This window comes from Phyllostomus discolor, chromosome 9 (assembly GCF_004126475.2).
Source record: "Phyllostomus discolor isolate MPI-MPIP mPhyDis1 chromosome 9, mPhyDis1.pri.v3, whole genome shotgun sequence".
Taxonomy (NCBI): Eukaryota; Metazoa; Chordata; class Mammalia; order Chiroptera; family Phyllostomidae; genus Phyllostomus; species Phyllostomus discolor.
In genome coordinates, this window is record NC_040911.2 from 60,439,362 (window position 1) to 60,461,919 (window position 22,558).

The 22,558-nt window shown below is 39.9% G+C and overlaps 2 protein-coding genes across 8 annotated transcripts in view; one reads left to right on the forward strand and one right to left on the reverse strand.

The window, feature by feature from the left end:
* Positions 1–8,871, forward strand: part of NAPB (NSF attachment protein beta) — a 66,189-nt gene extending 57,318 nt beyond the window's left edge. For 4 of the 5 annotated variants that reach the window (XM_028523696.2, XM_028523695.2, XM_036009432.1 and 1 more), the window contains 4 exons: positions 644–748; positions 1,523–1,591; positions 1,966–2,016; positions 2,944–6,354. In XM_028523696.2, coding sequence (XP_028379497.1) covers positions 644–748; positions 1,523–1,591; positions 1,966–2,016; positions 2,944–3,054 — 336 coding nt within the window. In that variant the 3' untranslated portion in view covers positions 3,055–6,354. Of the gene's footprint in view, positions 1–643; positions 749–1,522; positions 1,592–1,965; positions 2,017–2,943 lie in introns of all 5 variants that reach the window. The other variant, XM_028523694.2, reaches the window with a different exon arrangement.
* GZF1 (GDNF inducible zinc finger protein 1) lies at positions 7,295–18,529 on the reverse strand. 3 transcript variants are annotated; one of them, XM_028523692.2, is made up of 6 exons: positions 18,397–18,529; positions 14,794–16,169; positions 13,351–13,445; positions 11,724–11,891; positions 10,806–10,963; positions 7,295–10,161 (listed from the first exon to the last, which is right to left on the reverse strand). In XM_028523692.2, the coding sequence occupies exons 2-6, from the start codon at positions 16,146–16,148 to the stop codon at positions 9,811–9,813; spliced, it is 2,127 nt and encodes a 708-aa protein (XP_028379493.1). In that variant the 5' UTR covers positions 16,149–16,169; positions 18,397–18,529; the 3' UTR covers positions 7,295–9,810. The 3 variants fall into 3 exon arrangements, with proteins under 3 accessions (XP_028379493.1, XP_035865323.1, XP_035865324.1); XM_036009430.1 differs by lacking the exon at positions 18,397–18,529 and adding an exon at positions 17,766–18,376; XM_036009431.1 differs by lacking the exon at positions 18,397–18,529 and adding an exon at positions 16,823–16,911.
* Positions 18,530–22,558: the final 4,029 nt, after the last annotated feature.

Below are 22,558 nucleotides of genomic sequence, written 5' to 3' on the forward strand. Positions count from 1 at the left end.
AGGAGGGTGGGTGGAAGTGGGCAAAGTGGGGATAAATGGGGATAGAAGGAGACTTGACTTTGGGTGGTTAGCTCATGATGCAGTATGCAGATGATGTTTTATTGAGTTGTATACTTGAAACCTGTATGGTTTTATTAATCAGTGTCACCTCAGTAAATTAAATTTTTCTTTTTAACCTGCAATGAAATACCACTGCACACTGGTCAGGATGGCCATCATTAACAAATCAACAGACAAATGCTGGTGAGGATATGGGGGAAAGGGAACCCTGGTGCACTGTTGGTGGGAATGCAGGCTGTTGTGGCTGCTGTGGAAAACAGTATTTCCTCAAAAACCAAAAATGGAATTGCCTTTTAACTTGGCAATTCCACTGCTGGGATTATACCCTCAGAATCCTGAAACACTGATTCAAAAGAACTTATGTACCCCAATGTTCATAGCGGTACAATTATAATAGCCAAGTGCTGGAAGCAGCCTATGTGCCCATCAGTAAAGGAATGGATCAAAAAACTGTGGTACATTTACACAATGGAATACTCTGCAGCACAGAGAAAGAAAAAACTCAGTAATTTAAATTTAAAAAGAAAAAAAGGAAAAAGCAGCAGCCAGACATTTTAAATTTAACTCTGCTTTCTGTGCCTAGGTTGGAGCAAACACCATGGATAATCCGCTGTTGAAGTACAGTGCAAAGGATTACTTCTTTAAAGCAGCCCTCTGTCACTTCATAGTCGATGAGTTGAATGCCAAGGTAAGGAGTCAGTCCTTCAGTACTAGTTTACTGATACACATTACCCATGAGAGAAGGTCTCACTCCGGTACTCTGTTGTTCTTGATATCAGTTCATTTGGGTGATATTCATTAGTTGCAAGACTAAACTGAGTACCTTAAAAATAATAATAATAATATGGTATATGCCTCAGCTGTAATCTTGTAACAGCTGCCTAAGCTGTTCTCTTAAAGCTCCCTGGTAGCCGCATTTCCTTCAGTAGTTTTGTCTTAAAGAAATTAGTGAGCCTAGGGGGAGACAATAAAAATGGAATATTTTCCTTTTTTAAAAAAACTTAGAAATGTAATTGGAATGAGAATTGTGAGAAGGTGAAAAGCCAAGTGAAAGCTGAGAGACAAGAGGCAAGAGAGTTGGGTAACCTTATTGTTTTTAGTTGGAGGTGGAACAGCAGGATTAAAACCACTAAGAGGAAAAGCATTCTTCCCTCTACCCTCCAACAATGGTCTAAGTGATTTGGGGGGCGCTGAAGAACACTGTTAAAGGAGGAATTTCATTTAATGAATGCCAACAGACACTGGTCTATGAGTTTTCAGTAAATTATCTAATTCTTAACTGAAATTGAAAATCAGAATAAATAGGACATTCTTACATTAATTTTAATGTTGAATTTAACACCCTACTTCTTATACACTTACATAGAATGTAGATAAGTCTTAACTGAAGTTAATAGAATATTCAAAGCTTTGTTTTCTGGTTTAGTGAGTCAAATATTAACAAATGGTTTTTCTCTCTCAGCTTGCTCTTGAGAAATATGAGGAAATGTTTCCAGCATTTACTGATTCAAGAGAATGTAAATTATTGAAAGTAAGTAATGTTAGAACTTTGGGGGAAAAAAAAGCCTTTCTGTCAGTTGGAACTGTGTATAAAGTGAAGTTCTAATTCTATGAAATCTGCTGAAGAGTCTTTCCTGCTTTTGTGTAATAGATTTAAAATGCCACTAGAAGTCAGGGACATAGCATTGTGTTCTGAAGCAGGCAATTCAGAAATGTTAACACAATTACCAGATTCATGACTTGGGGTAATTCTGTATTTGTACTTGAATATTTCTCCAATTTTGTAAAGTATTTGTCAGTATCAGTAAATGTGATACTAAGGCTGTTTCTCTATTTAAAATATCTTTATTCAGAGATGGAACTTTTTAGCATACTGAACTAAATTTTTCATATTTATGTTATTAGAAACTTCTAGAAGCTCATGAAGAACAGAACAGTGAATCTTACACTGAAGCAGTAAGTTATGTCTTTTTGATATAATACATTCTTTGAAGGTTTAAGTTATAGAAACTTCTTTCTCTTTTCATTGTGTAAATGCTGAACATTTATTTTAACATTATTCCAGTATACTGAATTTGGCTTCTCCAAAGGTCATGTTTTATATATTCCACAAACCTATACAATTATACAGCTTCATTAGCCATGGTAAATTTAGCTGTGAGACAAATTCAAGAAAAAATATATGTGTTACAATTTGTTGTTTTAAGAATGCATTCTTTTGAAAATAGTCTGCTCCATAAAGAAGTGTAAAGTAAAATCAGTTAAATGCAATTTAAAATATAATGACAATATATTCCTGGCATCAAATAAATGGAAATTTTTTCTTTATATTCATCAATCTTCCATTCTCCTATCTTTTGCTATCTTATGCTTAGAATCAAAAGTTTCTCTGTATCCGCCATTAATATATTCATTATAGTTTTGAAGCAATAGCAGAAAGAAATGTTCTCCCATTTAACTTTTACTATGAAACTATTTTCATCCTATTGAAATGTTATTCTTTTAGTAGTGTGTCGAAATGAGTTAAAGGAGTTCTGCTTTCATACATGCAATGAATATTGGGACACTGTTAATTTCCCATGTTCCCATCTAAGTCTTATACATGGTCTAATTTCCTGTGTCACATTAAATGTGCTCTTCTTCCAATTATAAAGGCTGTTAGGAATTTTTGCTATCACAAGTTAGCACACAGCAATATAAAAGGCACAGAAACTTAACTCCATCAAAATAGGCAGAGGACAATGAAAAAATAAGCAAATTTTAATGAACTGGAATAATTTTAAATGAAAAAGTTGGTAGATTATCGCTATATATATTTAAACAGCTGTTTTGTTTTGATTGTATCTCAATGGACTAACTCCTATTCCTTTAACCTTAAACTAGGTGAAAGAATTTGACTCAATATCTCGCTTGGATCAGTGGCTTACTACCATGTTGCTTCGTATCAAAAAGTCCATCCAAGGGGATGGAGAAGGAGACGGAGACCTAAAGTGAAACAATTATAAGTCTTTGTGGCATGCAGCTAACCTCTCTTTAGTTTCCTTTTAGGGCTGAGTGATCTTTATGAGATGTCTGTTTAATGGCTTAATTTTGTTGCACATGAGCTCAATGAAGTGTGTGCAGTTTTCAAGTTTGCTGTGTTTGTGTCAATGTTAAACGGATGGGTAAAAAGCTTCTGTGCATACTATGGGTATAATGGGTTATTTCATGCTTGCCAAAGTCCTTAGAGTTTTCTGAGAACCACTGCAGAATTTTCTTAATATTTGATGTTTGCAAAACCCATGTTTAATTTTGCCACATATTTTTCTGTTCTTTTTCTTGAACTTGAGTACCCAACCCAATTGTTCTAATTGATGCTTTGAATATTCTCTGTAAATTTGCATCTGAATATATTCTCTTAGTGTATGTGTTAGTTAGGGTGGTTGTTAGGAATAAGTTTATGACTTCATTCGAAATTTTTTGTTGTTGTTATCTTGTGATTCTTTTGATGTTGCTAATGACTAGTTTCTTTGCTTTTGATATTGTTCCCTATGCCAACATGCATGTGAAAATTCAGAACAGCCAGGGTCTGCCTGAATCACACTGTGAGAAAAGGGGACTTCCTGGTATCACTTGCTTATGTGTGAATGAATGTCAAGGTGGGTTCAACTGCTTTGTATTTATATACACAGGCACACACACACAAATATATAACATCTGTGAGAAGTAGAACTTTTCCTTTTCCTAGACAGTTTCCACTTTTAGTTGGGGTAAAAATCCCTGTTTATATTCACATAAAGGTGTTTTAACTGGCACATGTCTGCTCTTTCATGTTCATATTCTTTCCGATTGAGATGGTATCCTTCCTATATCCACAGTCATGTACATCCTCATTGAGAAAGTATTTCAGTAATTTTAGTCATTTATTGAACGTGATGAGTTAGATAGGGTAAACATGGTACAGAGGCTTATTATATGCCTCCAACTAGCTTCTGAGGGGACTTGACTTTCCTCTTGGCTGATGGAATTGTTTTAGATTTTGTGTTTGAACTTTGAACTCTGTCATTTTCTTTTGTTTTACATTACTAACATGTACTCTATTGATTTATGAACTTGATCCCATTATGTTACATGTTGACATTATATTTTAGACATGGCCTTGTTTCTTGAACCTCCTCTATACGTATTTTTAGGCTTAAATTATTTATGTTCCATGTGCATTTGTTGCCAGAGATAGCCTGTTTCTTTCTAAATTGTGCTGCTTTCGTTAATGACAGGTGGTGAAATTCCCCATCTTATGTTAGATAGTAACAGGTATTTAAATGCTTTCATTTTTTTAATATTCTATTTATTTAGTTTTAGAGAGGGGAAGAGAGGTGAGAAACATTGATGTAAGAAACATCAATAGGTTGCCTCTCATATGCGCCCCATCGAGGGACTGAGCCTCCTACCCAGACATGTGCCCTAACCGGGGTCCTTTCACTTTGAGGGATGATGCCCAACCAATTGAACCGCACCAGTCAGGGCTGATGTTTTCATTTTTGGATGATCCTCTACTGGGATTAAGGGCCAGAAGTAGAATGGGTGTGCCCAGTCCAAAGGCACAGTGAGAAGGAAGGTTTGGGAATGGTGAATAGGTTAGTCTGAGATAAAGGAGAAAGCAGTAAAGAAAGTTGAGCCCTGGCTGGTGTGGCTCAGTGGACTGAGTGCCAGCCTGTGAACCAAAAGTTTACTCTTCGATTCCCAGTTAGGGCACGTCTGGGTTTCAGGCCAGGTCTCTGGTTGGGGGTGTGTGAGAGGCAACCAATCAGTGTTATCTACTTGCACATTGATGGTTCTCTCCCTCTTTTTCCCTTCCTTCCCTTTTCTCTGAAAATAAATAAAATCTTTAAAAAAGAAATAATTAAAAAAAATAAAAGGAAGGTTGGAAGGGCCAGCTGAGGCCATGTTGTGGAGGCTGTTTCTCAGGTGGCTGGGAGGATTCCCTGGCTGTAGTTGTAGAGTGATGTGTGCAAGGTGGACTGATGGAGAGAAAGGTTAGTGGTTTCATAGTATCAGCTGAGAGCAGAGGGACTGGACCAGAAGACATGGACACTGGTGTTGGGCCCTGGAATCTGATGAGTATTTCTTTTTCCCTTCAGAAGTCAGGGATTCTTAAAGCTGGTTATCACTGATAGTACAATTTGGAATGGAGTTCATTTGCTACTCTCTTATTTCCTGTTGGAATCTCTTATGAAAATAATAAGAGAGAAAAGTGGATTTTTATTGCTTTACCTAATCTGTTTCACAGCCATGCAAATGTACTTTGTAAAAAGTTTTTCCAAATGCACTTCTGTGAAAGTGAGGCATGGGCAGTGCTTTTGTAGCCCATGTCCTCTGGCCATAAGTCTCTGCCACCTGGAGAGCATTAAAATCCTAGCCAGCCAGCATGCTTCTTTTATCACTAGCCTAAAAAGTGTGTTTCCACTTGTTAAAAGAACCTCCTGGTCTGACCATTTAAAATACAAACCAGATGCTTTCTTTTATGGGACATCCATTTAGCTTTTATTATGATCCCCTAATAAACCTGTGTGAAAAAGAGGTACAGTTTTTAAAAATAATATTGGCAACATTTTATGTCAGAGACTTGCCTGTTTTGAAATGAACAGTGGAATTCAGTGTCTGAGTTAAAGATTTTTTTTTAATATTTCACAGGAAAGTAAAAATAAGTGTAATGACTAGAACAGACCTGCTAGAAAGTAAAAGGAAAATGAGAGGGAAAAAGCTCCATTAACAGTAGCCAAACATCCTTCCTTGAAGTGTTCCATTGTCGAATGTAGGATCATGAACAAAATATGATGACTGTTTGTTACAGTTCTTGTATTTTAGCAAATCTGGGGTTAGTTCATGGTCAAAGTCAGTTAAAATTTCTTACAGGAAAGCTTTGCTTTTTGTAGCAACATTTTTATAGCTTGTGTGAGTTCCTTTTTTATATAATGATTTGAAAACAGTATTTTTGCACAGTTGTGACTGTTATGATGGTGTGACTATAATGAAAGAGTGTGCATTTGTTTCCTTTGACACTTTGCATTTAAAGTATCCAAATGAAAACCTTTGTGGCTTTCTTTGGAGGGTTGGGCAACTATGACCTGCCTGCCACCTATGGTATGCTAACAGGTTCCTGCCTGTGAAGTTCTGAGTTGGTCACTGTGGTGTTTTCTTCTCTCATACTCTTAGGTAGAGGATTGTATTATGAAAACTAACCATAAACCTACCTTAGCAGAAGAGTATGTATGTTTTATGTGAACCTGTAAATAAAATGGAAATTATAAGTAATATTTTGACAGGTCTTTTCTACCTAAATTTGTACAGATCATGAGTAGCTTCCTTTCTTGAAGTTATTCCTATTCAGTTTAAGGCAATAATTCTCTAGGCTTTTTGAATATCCTTTGAAACTTGAGTTTGACTATGCTAAAATCTTTCACTTTTTGGAAATTCAGGGAACTGTAATGATTTTGCACACTAAGGGTTTATGAAAGAAGCCCTGGTTATAGTCTGTTGATAGGCTGCTAAATTTGCACAATGACTTTGTAAGCCTCCCATTCTCATCCCTATCTGTTGCCCTGATAAGGAATGCTGCTTGCATCCTTTGGACTTGCAAAGTTGAGGGAGGACTGGTTCACAGAAAACTGCCAGGTGGGAGAGGAGAGAAGGAGGGGCAGGGAACCCTGAAGTTACTCAACTCTTTTGGCATTTATTGAACTTGCAGATGTCTGTACAGGGTTAGCACATGCCCCTGGGCAAGGTTGAGCCCACTGGCCTCTATGGAGGAAGAGGGTGCCATGTGGTATAGTAGAATGGGTCACCTCATCCTAAGAGCAATGTTCAGGTCATTAAGCATATTCCTATAACTTAAAGATAATACAGCAAATTTTGAAAAAAAAAGAATGGTAGAACAGACCATCCCAACCTACGAATTCTGATAAGTTGTTGATCATTCAAGGTTTAGTTTATCTCAGAATCATTATTTCCTAACAGAAAGAAGCCACTATGGTGGTTAAAAAAAACTAGTTTTGCCAGCCTTGGTATGAGTCCTGTACAGATTGACAAAGGTAAGTGGGTGGGTTCTGGGGCTTAACTGGGTAACATGCTAGGTAGCCCCTGACCTGTGTTTGTAGCTTGCTCAGTCATATCTGCCCACATTTAGGTATATGTGAGCAAATGGTCCTTTGCACAAGTGCCCTCCCCTACTGAAATAAAATATTGTTACTTCAAGTTTCACACTGTCAAGTTTAATTAAAGGGATGACCACTCATTGGTCTCAAAAAATGTCCCTGTGTGATAAGGTATAAATTTAACAAGTTACAACGAAGTTGTAACTTACCATCAAATTTGTTGGTTTGGATTATCGGATTTCATAGCAAAACCACATTTGTTAAAATTACCTTCAATAAAGGTCTTCTCCCACCACATGGTCCATTTTTTCCCAAAGTGTAAAACAAAAATTTTGGTAAAACTAAAATCAGCAGAGATCTTTGGAGTTCAGGCTGAGACTAGTTCCCATACTATGGTTGAAAGGCACTAAATCACTCCCTTAACTGCCTTTTCTGAGGCTCTAGGAGAAGCAGCCAGCACCAAGGGCACTTTCCCAGTCATGGATTTAGGACTGACATAGTGATACGATAGGTTGCTTTCCCTCAGGGAGACTGTACTTGGACTAAGAGAGATAGGAGGAGATGCCCCACAAACCCCTCAATGATGAGTCTTCCATAAGGTTAACAGACTTCTATTCTCAGAGGCAGCTTTACCTTCCCAGGAAGCAAAGAAATAGATAAACTGGAGAAATAAGTCTTCTATATGATGCAATCTTAAACACGACATTGAAAAAACCAGTCCACTTACACATTCCACAGCAACAGCTGCACAGGTTACTTCTATACAAGTAAAGGTTAGTGTTACTTATCACTAGGCCTTTTACTTCTAAAGAATAAGTGTGCAGTTCACATAGTTAAAACTAAAGAGATTATTCCTAGGACTACAGTCTTGATTTTAAACTTCCTTATCCATGAAATTAAGAAAATTATACTTGTTTCAATCTACAGAGCCTAAATTCTAATAACAGGGAAAAAACTTGCAAAACTATTTTACAAACATTTATTAACACATTAAATGACTTTTTATAGAATTTCTAAAGAAAATTTTATGACAAAAATGCATCTAGTAGGTAACAAAATAATCTATTATTTAAATTCCTTCTCATTAAGATGACTTTACTCCATGAAACAGTACATCAGTTAGGCAGGTTCATTCTTACCAAGAATAAAATGGCTATGTAACTGTCACTGTTTGTTGTTGTTCTGTAACCTAGTTAGGATATATTGTCATAATTGAATTTGAACTAGTTCAGTACCACTGTTCTTTAAGAGCAGGTGTGAAACATGTTATCAGCACCTAAAACACACCTTATAGTGGCTTTAGTATGTAACATGTTATAAACTAGAACAAAATAAGCACATAGGAAGAAAGTTTTCCCTCATTAATGTTTCTGGAATGGTATAGCCATGTCTTCATCCTGGAACTTATGGATAAGTTCTTTCTCTTAGAAATGAAAGTGTTTTCACAGTAAGTTAATAAATTAAAATGTAGAAAAACTGTCAACAGAATTCCCTTTTAAGGCTGTCTTTAAATAAATATGTTTAGGGTTACTTATGAGTCACAACTACATACAAAAGCCACTGGAACCATGAATCAAGCTTAGTAAATACAGCAGAATTATCCTTTCATTGCAAATTCATTAACTCCAGCATAACACAGCCAAAGGGGCATTTACGACAAATTATTGGTTCTCTACAATCTACTTTTAAGGCATAATCAATGATGTGTGCCAAGGCTTTTGGTCCCTTGGCTGTATTCTCTCATGTTCCTAAGTAAACAAATGTGTAAGTTTGGGTTTCTGAAAGTTACAGAAATTAAGTCAGAAAAGACAGAAATACTAATTACTCTGCTCTAAGGTTTGCCATAATCACCTCATTGCTACTGGTCAGTAAAATAAAAACACAGTTTCAAGTGTTTTAAACCCTGTGGCTTAATTTTTCACACCTTTTTGCAAAACAAAACAAAAACTATAGGTTGCTACTAAAATCTTTGGTAGGACAGATTTTACCTTATTAGGTTTTTAGGAATGAAACTGAACAGCCACATCTCATTTCAAAAGCTATTTTATGACAAATTTCCTAGCTGTGTATGTGTTGTGATTAGGGGTTATACTAAGCTGTTTGCAAGTGTCATTCCTTTTTTAGTGTGGGTGTAAGGGAGTGGAAGGAAATGAATTCAGTAATTCATTTCTTCAGTCCCATTCAAGGGTCCCTTCAGCAAATCTGATTTGCTTCAATTCGACAGGAAAGAAACAATACATGGCCCCAGTTTTATTTCAGCTTTTTAGAAAAATATCTTGTGTACTCTATTATTAAGGTAGTTGTCTAAACTTAACAAACATCAAGGTACTCAAGCATTAAAATGATTAATGCATGTAGCAGCCTACAACAGAATTAGGTGAGGTTATATTAATTGCCTTATGTGTTGATAAAGTGTAGCTGGGATCGTGCAGATAAGGATTTTTAAGGGAAAGCTTTAAAAATGTTTTGATAAAAACGTGCAAGTTATCAAAATTTAGGAAAATCAGAAGCCATTCTTGCCCAATTCTTTGCCTGTTTCTTAGCTCCTGACATCATCTTGCATACACTATTACACAAGGTGCAGGATGGGACCTGCCTGGCAGGTAATTGCCAGCTCTTACTCCATATTGGTCAAAGAGTGAAGTTGTGTGGGTATCAGATGTGTCTGTGGAGTAAGCTCACTAAGCTCACTGATGGTGGTGGCCAGCAGAGCATCCTGGGGCACCACAGAATTATCTGACTTGCAGGCTGTGTCTACAGAACTACTCTCATGTACAGTAGATACGCTGCCTTGGACTGTGGCCAGGTTGTGAAAGTGGTTATTTTCTGCAAAAGACAGCAATTTATCTGAAAGTTTGGATGATGCATATTCTTCATCAGGCTGTTCAGTTTTATGCCCTTCATCATTCTTGGGTGAGCCATCTACAATAACAAGGAAAGACTTCCATGGCGTATTCTTATCATGTACCTATAAATGAAACACAAAAGTCACTTAATGTGTCTTTGGACAAATATCTATAAACCTTCCAATTCATAGCCATTGTTTTTCTGTTTTTTAATCCTCATCCAAGGATATTTTTTTTACTGATTTTAGAGAGGAAAGTGGGGAGGGGGAGAGAGATAGGTATTAGTGTGAGACAGAAACATCAACCGGTTGCCTCCAGTACACACCCCGACTGGGGACTGAACCTACAACCTAGGTATTTGCCTTGACCAGGAACCAAACCTGCAACCTTTTGGTGCACAGGACAATACTTCAAGCAACTGAGCCACCTGACTAGGGTGGCCACAGCTACTTACTTAATGCATCTTTAAAACAATAGTCTCTTTTCAATCTAAATTTCTACTTCAGCCAACTCTCTTTACTAATTGCCAAGTATCCTTCTACCTACCACTACTGCTGCTGTTAGAAAGTGTCTATAGACATCAAGACTTGGTCTTCACTTCATTCACACTGTGAATGTGCTCACAGCAGAGAAAACCTGAGGAAGAAAATATCTGTTGTTTGTCTTCTATAACCACCTTATGGAATAATAAGCATTTCTGACTGCCTAGGGTTACGCATACCCAGGAACCAGCAATTTGTTATTCTTAAGCCATACTGTTGCTTACTGAGGTGTGCCGCCGGAGAGTGGACTTGTCAGTAAAGGTCCGTCCACATGCATTACACATGAATGGTTTCTCTCCTGTGTGGATCCGATGGTGGCGCTGGAGAGCATTGAGCTGGGTGAACTGCTTACCACACTGGTCGCAACAATAGGGACGTTCTCCTGAGGCAGGAAGAGAAGAAAACTGGTTGATCTTGTTAGCCTGGTGTGTTTAATTCTGACTACAAAACTAAATAATGCTGTTTGTAAACCACTGGAAATTATTAGCATTCCACCATAAAGAAGATCAGTTGAGGGTCAACTGACAGGTACAAATCAGTCCTCTATATATGTTTCCCTGATCCAAAAGTAGTGTTCCCATGAAACCTTTTGTAAGCCGATAATGGCATAAAGTGAAGAGCATTCCCCACTTTGCAAAAGTTCATGTTACATTTTTTTCAGTTACTGAAAACAGGTACTAATACAGGTCTTTCATAAAAGCAAAGTAGCCCAACATGAACTTCTGAAGAGCAGGGATCCCTGTAATACCAAGAGTTTATGCCCTATATGAAAAAAGGGCCAAATTCATACCTGCAGCTCATATTACATCTATAGAAATTTCACCTAGTTCCATAGTGAGGGATATAAAATTCCCATATCCCATAAGTGAATTTGCATGCATATGCATATACACTAATATGTATAGATTATCCCTAATTCTAATCTGAAAATGTTAAAAGTGTTCATATATCCATACCTTTTCAGTTTCTCAAGAGCCAGAAACTAGAAACTGAAAAATTTTAAAATAATATTATGACATGTAAAGTTTGGGGAAAGATTTTTTCCTAAAGCTAAATTCTAATTTTTCTAGTTCAGTCAAAAACCTTTGGGATGTTTCTCTTGGTACACTGAACTCCCTTTTTTGGTGACATTCCAGCCATACCTGTGTGGACTTTAATATGCTGGTAAAGTGAATTCCGCTGAGCAAAAGTCCTGAAACAAACTTCACATTTAAAGGGTTTGGATCCAGTATGGATTCTATTGTGATGTTTTAAATACTCCTTAGAAGCAAAACTCTTGCCACATGTTTCACACATAAAAGGTCTTTCACCTACATGAAAAGATGAAACAAAAAGTTAGAAATGATACAGGCACTAGAATACACAGGTAAGAATGGACCCAAACTCTAAAACCCATATGAACTCCAACAGCGCAGGCAGCCTGTTACATTTTCTAGTTAAAACTGTCATAAAACATCTGTTCATCTGTTCATAAAAGATCTGTTCAAGTAACTGTATAACTTGTTTGGAGAAATTGTTAGATTTTTCTCAAAGAAGCACTTGTGTGGATCTTTTTCAGAATAAAAAATAAAAGCCTTTCTTGAAAGGGAGAGGAAATTTACATTGGCTATATATGCATAATTATTCTAGAGAAGCAACTCCCAAGCACTTTGGATTGGATTACAAGATAAGGAAAAAATGGTTAAGTACCACTTCACATTGTGTTGGAATCCTTTAATTCTACAAATCAGACTTATTTATTAGGTATACTCCTGATTTTACAAACATCAAAAATACTGGGTTTAATAAATTCCGAATATGTTAATATTTTCATCAAATGATTGACTCTAACTTAATCTTTCAGTTGTGACCTGACTTCACCTCGGTCCCCAACCATCCATTACACACAAATTTTGCTCGCTTTTCAGTCTAGTAATTCACATCATTAAATGTCTCATCTCTGCCTCACCTGCATTTGAACTTGAGGAACATATGACAGTGTTTAGAAGTAAAAAAATTAAAAACACAACCAATTAAGGAACTGGATTAGCATGATAATTACACTATACAACAGATTATGTATACTTCTGTGCCAAACAATAGGGTTTTCTGAACAGTGTGGTTACTGTGCTGAATTCAGAATAAAGCCAACTTAAATGTCCCTCACATAATAAAATGTCACAAAAATTTTGGAAAATGGAAATAAGATAATTCCCACCTTGATACATCATATAATTATTTTCTAGTCTTTTGTGCAGGTGTTCAATATAGTTGGGATTAGTTGTATGCTTTACTGTGCACTTTTCAAGTCAATATTCAAGTACAAGTGTTATTCAGAATGTTGAGAGCCCTCACCCTAAATGGCCATGGCATGAGCCAGGAGGGTAGATTTTCCTGTTTACTGAACCACTGTGGTTGAGTAAGCAGGTTGTTCCTAATGCTCTGTTATTAGAAATAGCAAGATGATGGAAAATAGAGCTTTTCTCATATTCTGAACAATTTCTTTAGGACAGATGCCTGCAAATGGAATTTGGGGCTAAAGCAGTAGGAACTGTTTCATACCTTTTTGATACATAAGACGCACATGCCAGTTCCTACTGCCTAGTGTGCAAAAGACTATCACCACAAGCATATTTTATTTATTCATTTTTGCTCACTTTCTAAATGGGAAAGACAGATCATGGCTTTAACCTGCATCTACTTTGGTAGATGCCAACTTCTAAATTAATAAATTGCAGTTTTCTTCTACCACTAGGAAAGACATTCAATCACAACAGCAGGGGTATTTACCTGTGTGACACCTTTTATGATATATCAGCATGTGGTTCTGAGTGAATCTTGCACCACATTCATCACAGACAAAAGGTTTTTCCCCTGTATGAATTCTGAAAGTACAACATTCAGATGATAACTTAGGATGTATTTCAAACCTCACTTTGCAATTCAATTTCCTCTCCAGCCTGCAAAGATAGTTTGTTCTGTGAGACCTAATGAGAATGACTGGAACGAAGCCCATAATCCTCATCTCCAAATCTGCATCTGCACAAGGACAACTACACGTTTTCCCGTAAAACACTAAATGTCCACCCACACCTGCCTTATGGTTTATTTTGTACAGCATATTTAGGCAGAGACCATGCCTTTGCATATTTTTAAAAACACTAATGAGCATCATGTAATATTTGTAGTTTTCTTACTCAGAATAATCAACCACAAACACCCCAGAACTATAGTTATGAAGAACCACATGACCAAAAAATTAACTATCATTTACTAACATGTATGACATAACTAGTCTAGAAAGAACTGTTCCCAAAATGCTGAAGAAACCTGGCTTCTGAAAATGCATAAAATGCATAAGCATTTTAATTTCACAACTAGTATGAAGTAGATTATCAACCATGATTTACTGAGCACTTCCTAATAAGCCAAGTTTTTAAACTTGTTATATAGAGTAAGAGTGAACACCATACTACCACCCCAAAGACTAGCCCAAGTTTGAGGGCAGATCTAGAACAGGCTGGAAAACTGGATTTGAAACACTAAGCACTGTAAGAAAACATTTAAAAACAGTGTCACCCACCTACAGTGCCAAAATTAACAAACAGAAAACACTGTCCTAATTCTGGAGTTTAGACTAACCAATAGCACAGTTTCCAAGCCCAGAGAATGAACATGACCAGAGAAAAGTCCGAAAGCCCTAAAATGTCATCTCACTGAGCTCATTACTGGGACTGTGGGACCCAGATGGTCACAAGCCCGTGTTGTAAATCAAATCAGGGAAAGAAAAATAAAGGTTATTAGCCTCAGGTGTGGTGGAAAGAATACATACCAGAGGCTCCTCTGGGACTGGGAGAGCTCTGGCCTGCAGTTGCATGCCAGAAAAGACCTGTGGGGCCTCGCATGTTCAGCAGCTATCTGCTGCCCTGGTCCTGTGTCCAGGCTTCCATGCTGTGACCACAACAGAAGCTGGTAAGTCCTCATTAGCCTGAGGCCTACAGAACACTATGAGATTTCTGTAGTGTAGAACAAGACCCATAAAGAATGCCCAACTTTCAGAGGGAACAAGTTATGAAGTGAAATGTAGTCAAACTAGTCTAAATCCTAGAGCTACCTCAATTTCTGACACACACTTCAACAAAATTAAGCACACAAGCCACATTCTGAAAAAAATTATTTTGAGAGGGTCTCTGCTATCGCCCACACCAATCGGCTGGAGCCAGGTGCACATACCTCATGTGGGTCTTCAGTGCTGAGGGCTGTGAGAACTTGGCCTCACACTCAGTGCAGCTGTAGGGCTTGTGGCCTGTGTGTGTCCGCTCATGGAGCCGTAGGGCCGTCTTAGAACTCAGGCCCTTGCCACACTGCTGGCAGTGGTGCCGCTCACCACCTCCCTCATGGACCTGTACCACATGCCGCTTGACATCCTTCTTCCTCTTGAATTTCTTCCCACAGAACTCACATGGGAAGTGGCGCTCACTACTGTGTACGTGACGCTGGTGGCTCTTCAGGTTGCAGCGGTTGGCAAAGGTCTGGCTGCAGGTATCACACCGGTGAACCACCTCAGTGGCCACTCCGTGGTAGTGCCTGATGTGCTTCAGGAAGCTCTTTTCATACAAAAAGGCCTTTTCACAGATAGTGCACTTAAAGTTGCTCCTCCTCTTCTCCTCCTCACCCTCCTCATTCTCCTCCTCCCTATGTCTTGCCTTCTGCAGCACCTCCCCCACCTCCATTTTAGCACTGAAATCTTCATTTTTTGTTACCAGCTCCATCTCTGTACCCATAGTGTCTGGGCTGGGTTCTTGTGGCCACCTGTAGTCCCCCACATCATCCTCAGCACTTTTCTGCTGTTCTCGGAGTCTTCTTGTATATTTCTTTTTAGGAATTTCCACAAATACCTTTCTGCCAGCCAGCCTTCCACTAGCTCTTCTGATTTTAGGGTAGGAAGTCTTAACTACATCTTTCTTCTTGTCTGGTTTCTCCTTGGACTTCCTTGGTGGCATATCTGGCAACATGCCATTGCTGATTCTCTGCACTAGGGGGTCTGAGGAGTCCATAAGGCCATTGGCAAGAGGACTGTCCGCAGCCACACTTGGCACAGTATCAGGAGTAACACTGCCTTGGTAGCTACTGCTCCCTTCCACCTCCTGAGACTCAGAGAAACTCTGCAACTCCAAAAGTACCGACTCTAACATCTGTTTCTTTAACTGAAAACAAGTTTCTGATAAGTCTAAACATTTTAGCTTTTCAGCTATTTCCAGCATTCGCTGTACCCGATCTTCTTCTACCTGTACCTTTGCGGTGTAAACAAACTCAAGAAATGAAGCAAAGTCAACAACTTGCACTTCATTTAAGTAAACGTTAGTCCTACTGCCATCCACAGTCTTCTCATTGAGGAACATTTCCTTAAAAAATTTGCTGGTGGCTGCCAGCACTGCCTTATGGGCCATGAATTCTTTGCGGATGCCCTGGTACTCCACGCTGACAGTCACGTCACACAGGTGACCCAGAAGGCGTAGTTGGTGCATTTCATGCAGAAGATTAACCGGTGAGGATTTGGATTCCAGCAAAACTGCACCACTTTCCATGTTTCTTCTTTCTAAAAATAGCTTTGAAAACAAAAACAAGAATTATTTCATGCATGAGCAACTACTGAAGTAAAAGGATTAAAAGTTATGAAAATTGTTTTTAAGAGAATATAAACTTAACCTAAACCTAACTTTTCTCATGTGAAGACTGAAGTCACACTTCAGTTAGCAGTTTTCTGAAGTGAAGTCCTGATGCACCTTCATAAGATAATTTGTGAGGAAAAAAATAAGCATATTAATTTATGCAAATAAGCATAAATAAGCTAAGATTTCACCCAAAGGTACACATAAATGATTAAAACTATGATTAATGAAATACATTAAGGTAGTAAATTTGCTAGGTCATTTTCAAATTTACATATACACAGCCCCAAAATTATAAAAGAATTTATGGCAACAATAATTCTAGTTCTTTGATCAGGAAACCAAACAAAACACATGGCTGATCTGGGACCAAACCTTACAGAAGCATGTCTGTCTTTGAAAACAACTGAATTATAAAAAACGTAACTATTTTCATGGTGAAAACTTCACAGAAATTTAGTCAACAACTCATACCACTTCCGACAGCCTAAAATACCTCAGAATTTGAATTATTGTTAACTCTACTGATGTAATGCAAGTTCCACAGCTTTAACTAGCTGCTTTACCTTGAGTAAGTAAATTTTCTGAACCTTACTTTGCTTGCTCTTTTGTAGAAGGCTGGCAGGCTGTTATGAGGCTTCAGTGAGTACAAATATTTCAAATGCTTGCAGCCACTTACACTTGTTAGCTAGTTGGTACAGGCTTCCCTTGCACCACACCTATGTGCTGTTATCCCTGTTTCACAGATGACAAGGGAACTATCAAGGTAAGTGTTGGGCTGGGACTTGTTCCTGGGCCTGATGGGACTCTGGACTCACATCAAAACTGCTCAGTGCACCCCTCACCTCAGCCTTGCCAAATGCAAACAGCTGCTTTTACTCCCTCTGTGGGCACTGTAGATTTTGCGTCCATCCCACCCCGAGGTCTCCTCTCCTTGCTTTCCTTGGTACCCCACACCATTTGGGTCATTTCTTTTGTTTTCCTTGTTCTGTTACTTCAGACTCCCTGATATGTGTTTTCTCCTGAAGGTCCACCCGCAGTCTTCTACTCTTCAATCTCCCTCCTCTTCCAAGTTTGCCTTTGTTCCTAAATTTCCACCCATCCATCCAAAATGCCCACCTTACTTCTAACCTCCGTCAGCCAGATCTTGAATGTCATCTCAGACCCCATGTGTCTAGAGCAGAACTTTCTTTATCTTCCCTGAAAACCAGTCTCACCTCTCCCCACTTCTCCAGTCCCATCAATGACACTTGAGGCTACAGCTGGCTCCCTTCAACCACCAGCATCCGACCTTCAACATAAAAAACGACTGAACTCTGAGATTTAACTGTAAAAATGACATCTACAGGACCTGAGCAGTATCACCTGAAGACGACTCCACAGTAAACAGAAAATACTGACCAAAACTAAGTTAAGTCAATATGAGAGGTTCATAGGATGGTGGAACACTAACACAGGGACTGTCACTGATTCCAACACGTGTTGGGAGAATTGGCAGGAGATTCATCTCTTAAGCCTGATGCTCATACTCACCAGCAGCCCTCCACTTTCCCAAACTTCTGCCGACCTGGCCCTGGAGCAGAGATGTGTGAGCTTACAGGGGGTCCTGACAGTAATTAAGAAGTCAAAGTTGTTTCTGCAAACGATTTCCCATTTTGCACGAATAAGGTAAAAGAAGCAGTGGTCAAAAAAACAGAACATTTCGGCTTGGGTGACGGCGTCATCTCCCATTGTAATTGGTGCCCTGACAACACCTCTGTCCCGGGGCATCGCCCTGCCGTCAGCGGATAGCCACGGTTCTCCCCTCCAAACTAGAAGACTGCAGCTTTCCAGCCTGGCCTGAGCCTGACCGGGCCCGGCGCCGGTCAGGGCCCATCCCCGGCCCCCCACAGGGAGCTCCCTGCCACCGCACAACTACCCCTCAGCCCCTCCAACCCGCACATTTCCCAAGGACCAGGCCCCAGTTTCTGGCAGACAGGGTTCCTGCTTCCCCGCGGGCGTCCAGTGCTCCCGCGCGATCGGGTCAGCTCCTCCCTCTTGGCCGCGCTTGCCCTCTCCCCCGGCCGTGGCTCCTGCACCCCTAAGGCCCGCTCCTCCTCCGGGAAGGGCCCCCACGAACGGCTGAGAGGGAGTGACTGGGCAGGCCCTCGAGCCGAATACTCACTTCCCAACAAACGCCGCCAAAGCCCCCGCTGCTACAGACGCCTCCGAGCTTCCGCCGGACCAGGCCCGCGGGGTTGGCGGGCTTGCTGGGCGGGGCGCGGCACCGGCGCGGGCGCCGCGTATTGGCCCCCCGCAGTCCCAGCTAGGCCCCGCCCCCTCGCGGGGCTTCGGTAGGACTTACGCTTGCCTCTGTCAATGGCAGAGGCCTTTCGGCTGGAGTTACGAGAGCCAACCGACACCGGGATTCCGCGTCCTGCGTGCGGTACAGGATTGCGTCACTGGCCTCGAGCCAAGGTGTGAGCCTGCGCAGAAGGCAGCGAACGCGCCTAGGCGGCCGAGGCGTGGCGCGGATGGGATGGTTAGCTTCGAAGGTTACGTGAGTGGCGGGGCTCGTAGTCACGGTTGGGTTTACCCCAGCTGCTTACTCTGGAGCCCGCGTGCTGCGCGAGGCTAAGTCCCGAGTTCTCCTTTGATGGGTGGGTTAACAACTAGAGCCACTGGCTCCCAGCTACCAAGTAGGGGCAGGTGCCCTGTGAGCCTCCTGGGGCTGGTGGGCAGCGGACAAAGCGCTTACACGCTCGGAAGGGCGCCTGCTTTGCAGTGGGCATCCTCTTACTCTGGGTTACATAATTGCCTGATTACATATCTCCTTTTTGCAGTTTCTCCCAAACAGGTCCGAAGTCTTGGGCTAAGGCTAATTATAATGAAAATAATAAGACCTGCTTAGTTCTTATAATGGGTAGGTCGCCATGTTAACCATGTTACTGGTATTAGTCACTTATCACAAAATTCTATGAAGGTGTACTATTTTTTAAAATGTTTTAAATATATTTTATTGATTATGCTATTACACTTTGTCCTATTTTTGCCCCCTGTATTGCCCTCTGACCTGCACTGCCCTACCACCAATATTACCCCCTGCCTTAGTTCATGCCCATGGGTCATACATATAAATTCTTTGACTTCCCCATTACCTGTGCTATTCTTAATCTCCCCCTGTCTATTTTGTACCTATTATTTATGCTTCTTATCCCGTGTAATTTTTCCACCATTCTCCCCTCTCCACCTACCTGCTGATAACCCTCCATTTGGGTTATCAGAAGCACAGAAATGGAGAAATGTAATCTCCATTTCTGTGATTCTGTTCATGTTCTAGTTGTTTGCTTAGTTTGTTTTTGTTTGTTTTTTTAGGTTCGGTTGTTGATAGTTGTGAGTTTGTTGTCATTTTAATGTTCATATTTTTTATCTTCTTTTTCTTAGATAAGTCCTTTTAACATTTCATATAATAAGGGCTCAGTGATGATGAACTCCTCTAACTGGACCTTATCTGAGAAGCACTTTATCTGCCCTTCTATTCCAAATGATAGCTTTGCTGGATAGAGTCATCTTGGATGTAGGTCCTTGCCTTTCATGACTTTGAATACTGCTTTCCAGCCCTTCTTGCCTGCAAGATTTCTTTTGAGAGATCAGCTGATAGTCTTATGAGAACTCCTTTCTAGATAACTGTCTCCTTTTCTCTTGCTGCTTTTAAGATTCTCTCCTCTTTAATCTTGGGTAATGTAATGGTGATGTGCCTTGGCATGTGCTACATTGGGTCCAACTTCTTTGGGACTCTGGGCTTCCTGGACTTCCTGGAAGTCTTATTTCCTTTGCCAGATTAGGGAAGTTCTTCTTCACTATTTTTCCAAATAAGTTTTCTGTTTCTTGCTCTTCCTCTCTCCTTCTGGCACCCTTATGAGTCCGATGTTGGAATGTTTAAAGTTGTCCCAACAGTTCCTAAGCTTCTCCTCTTTTTTTTTTTTTTTTAAATTCTTGTTTCTTCATTCTGTTCTGACTGAATGTTTATGTCTTCCTTCTGGTCCAAACCATTGATTTGAATCTTGGTTTCCTTCCTGTCACTGTTGGTTCCCTGTGCATTTTTCATTACTTCAGTTTTCATAGCCTTCACTTTTTCCTCTACTTTGTGACCATATTTAACCATTTCTGTGAGCATCCTGATTACCAGTGTTTTGAACTCTGCATCTGATAGGTTAGCTATCTCTCATTCCTTAGTTGTATATTTTTTTCTGGAGCTTTGATGTGTTCTTTCATTTGGGCTTTTTCTTTTCTTTCTTTTTTTTTTTTTTTTTTTGTCTCGGCATGACTGTTACATTGTAAGGGGAAGAGCCTTAGGTATTTGCAGGGGCAGGGCAACCCACATTGCTGTGTTATGGTGCTCTATGTGGGGGAGAGGTTCCAGGGGAACAGTGCCTCTTCCTTGGCTCTGGGTGGCTTTCAGTCACTTCTTCTGCTACCCACAAGAAAATTGGGCCCTTCTGGTGCTTATTCCCAGATGAATGGTTTTGTATATGTTCTAGGACCCCATGAGTCTCCAATGAACTCTCCTGTGAGGTTGGGAGTTTCTCCTACCCCCAAAACCCCCACAGATTTTTATAGCCAGAGGTTTTGAGGTGTTCTTTTCCCATGTTGGAACCCTGGGTTTCCTAGTCTATCTCACTTCCTAGTTGTTCCTCCTAGTTTATCTGCACACAAATGTGGGACCACCCACTGTGACAGCTGCTGCCTTGTCATGAGTCCTCACCACCCTAGCTGCTTGTCTCCACCCCTCATACCTATCTGGATGAATGTTTCTTCTTAACTCCTTGGTTGTCGGACTTCCATACAGTTCGATTTTCTAGCAGTTCTAGTTGTTTTTTTTTGTTGTTGTTGTTGTTGTTATTTTTAAATTAGTTATCCTTCTTTTGGTTGTGCAAGGAGGCAAAGTGTATCTACTTATGCCTCCATCTTGGCTGGATGTTGAAGTTGTAGTATTAACCCCATTGTACAGATAAAGAAACTCAGGCACAAGAATTATCTTAGATTACAGAGAGCAAACACAGAGCCAGGATTTGAACCTTCACACCATGTCTCTGCCCAGACCACATCAGCTCCCTAGCTACAGAAGAACAAAGGAGATGTCTCTTGTCAGATCAAGTAGAAAATAAAAAGGAAACTAGAGAGGGTGTGAATAACATCATAATAGTTCTAGTCCCTTGGTTTGCATGAATCCAAAAGTGAGAAATATTGTTTGTAAGATACTGGGGGAAGAAAGGAAAGGAGAGGGCAATGGCAACTTCTTGCAAAAGCCCAAGGATCTGGATGTGCTTAACTGAGTCAATATCTTCTTTCACCTCTACATGCACCTGACCACATAGGCCTGGGTGCAGGTCTGGCAGTGACCAAAGGCCCCTCAGTACAGGGAATTTGAACATCTTATTTTGATTTTCCCTCTTCAAATGTATCACCTGAGTTTCCAATCAGTTGTTTCCTACCCAGGAAAGCCAACCTCAGCTCCCTGAGTAGGACAGAGCATAAGCTCATATATCTTTCCAGTTTTGCCCTCAGTAGCTGCATTACTTTCAGGTCTTTAGAGGCATTTAAGAAATTGGTGATAGGAGCTCTAAGCACTAAAGATGAAAGAGTTGGGAAAAGGCCATTTGCCTTTTTATTTTTAAGATTTTATTTATTTTTAGAGAGAGGAGAAGGGAAGGAAGGGAGAGAAACATGGATGTAGGAGAGAAACATCAGTCAGTTGCCTCCCCCTCACCACCAACCTGGGACCCGGCTTGTAACCCAAGCATGTGCCCTGACTGGGAATCGAACTGGTAACCTTTCACTTTTTGGAATGAAACACAGTCCACTGAGCCACACCATTCAGGGTGGTCATTTGCCTTTCAAAAAGTGTTTTAAAACTTTTGATGCTATTCCTTAATGATTTTCCTAAATCACAATAGCTCTGAACTGAATCTCTTTTAATTGTTTTAAAATGTACGATGAAATTTACTACTTTAACCATTTTTTAATTCAGTGGCATTAAGTACATTCAGAATGTCCTACAACTTTCACCACTAACCCTCTCCATAATTTTTCATCATCCCAAATAGAAATTCTGTGCCCATTAAACAACTTCCCATTCCCTCTTCTCCTAAGCTCCTAGCAACCATCATTTTACTTTCTGTCTCTATGAGTTTGACCACTCTTGGTACATAACATAAGTGGATTTACACAAACTATGGACTTTTGTGTCTAACTTATTTCACTTAACATAATGTTCTTAAGATTCATCCACATGGTAGCAAGTACCAGAATTTCATTCCCTTTTAAGTTTGACTAAAATCCCAGTA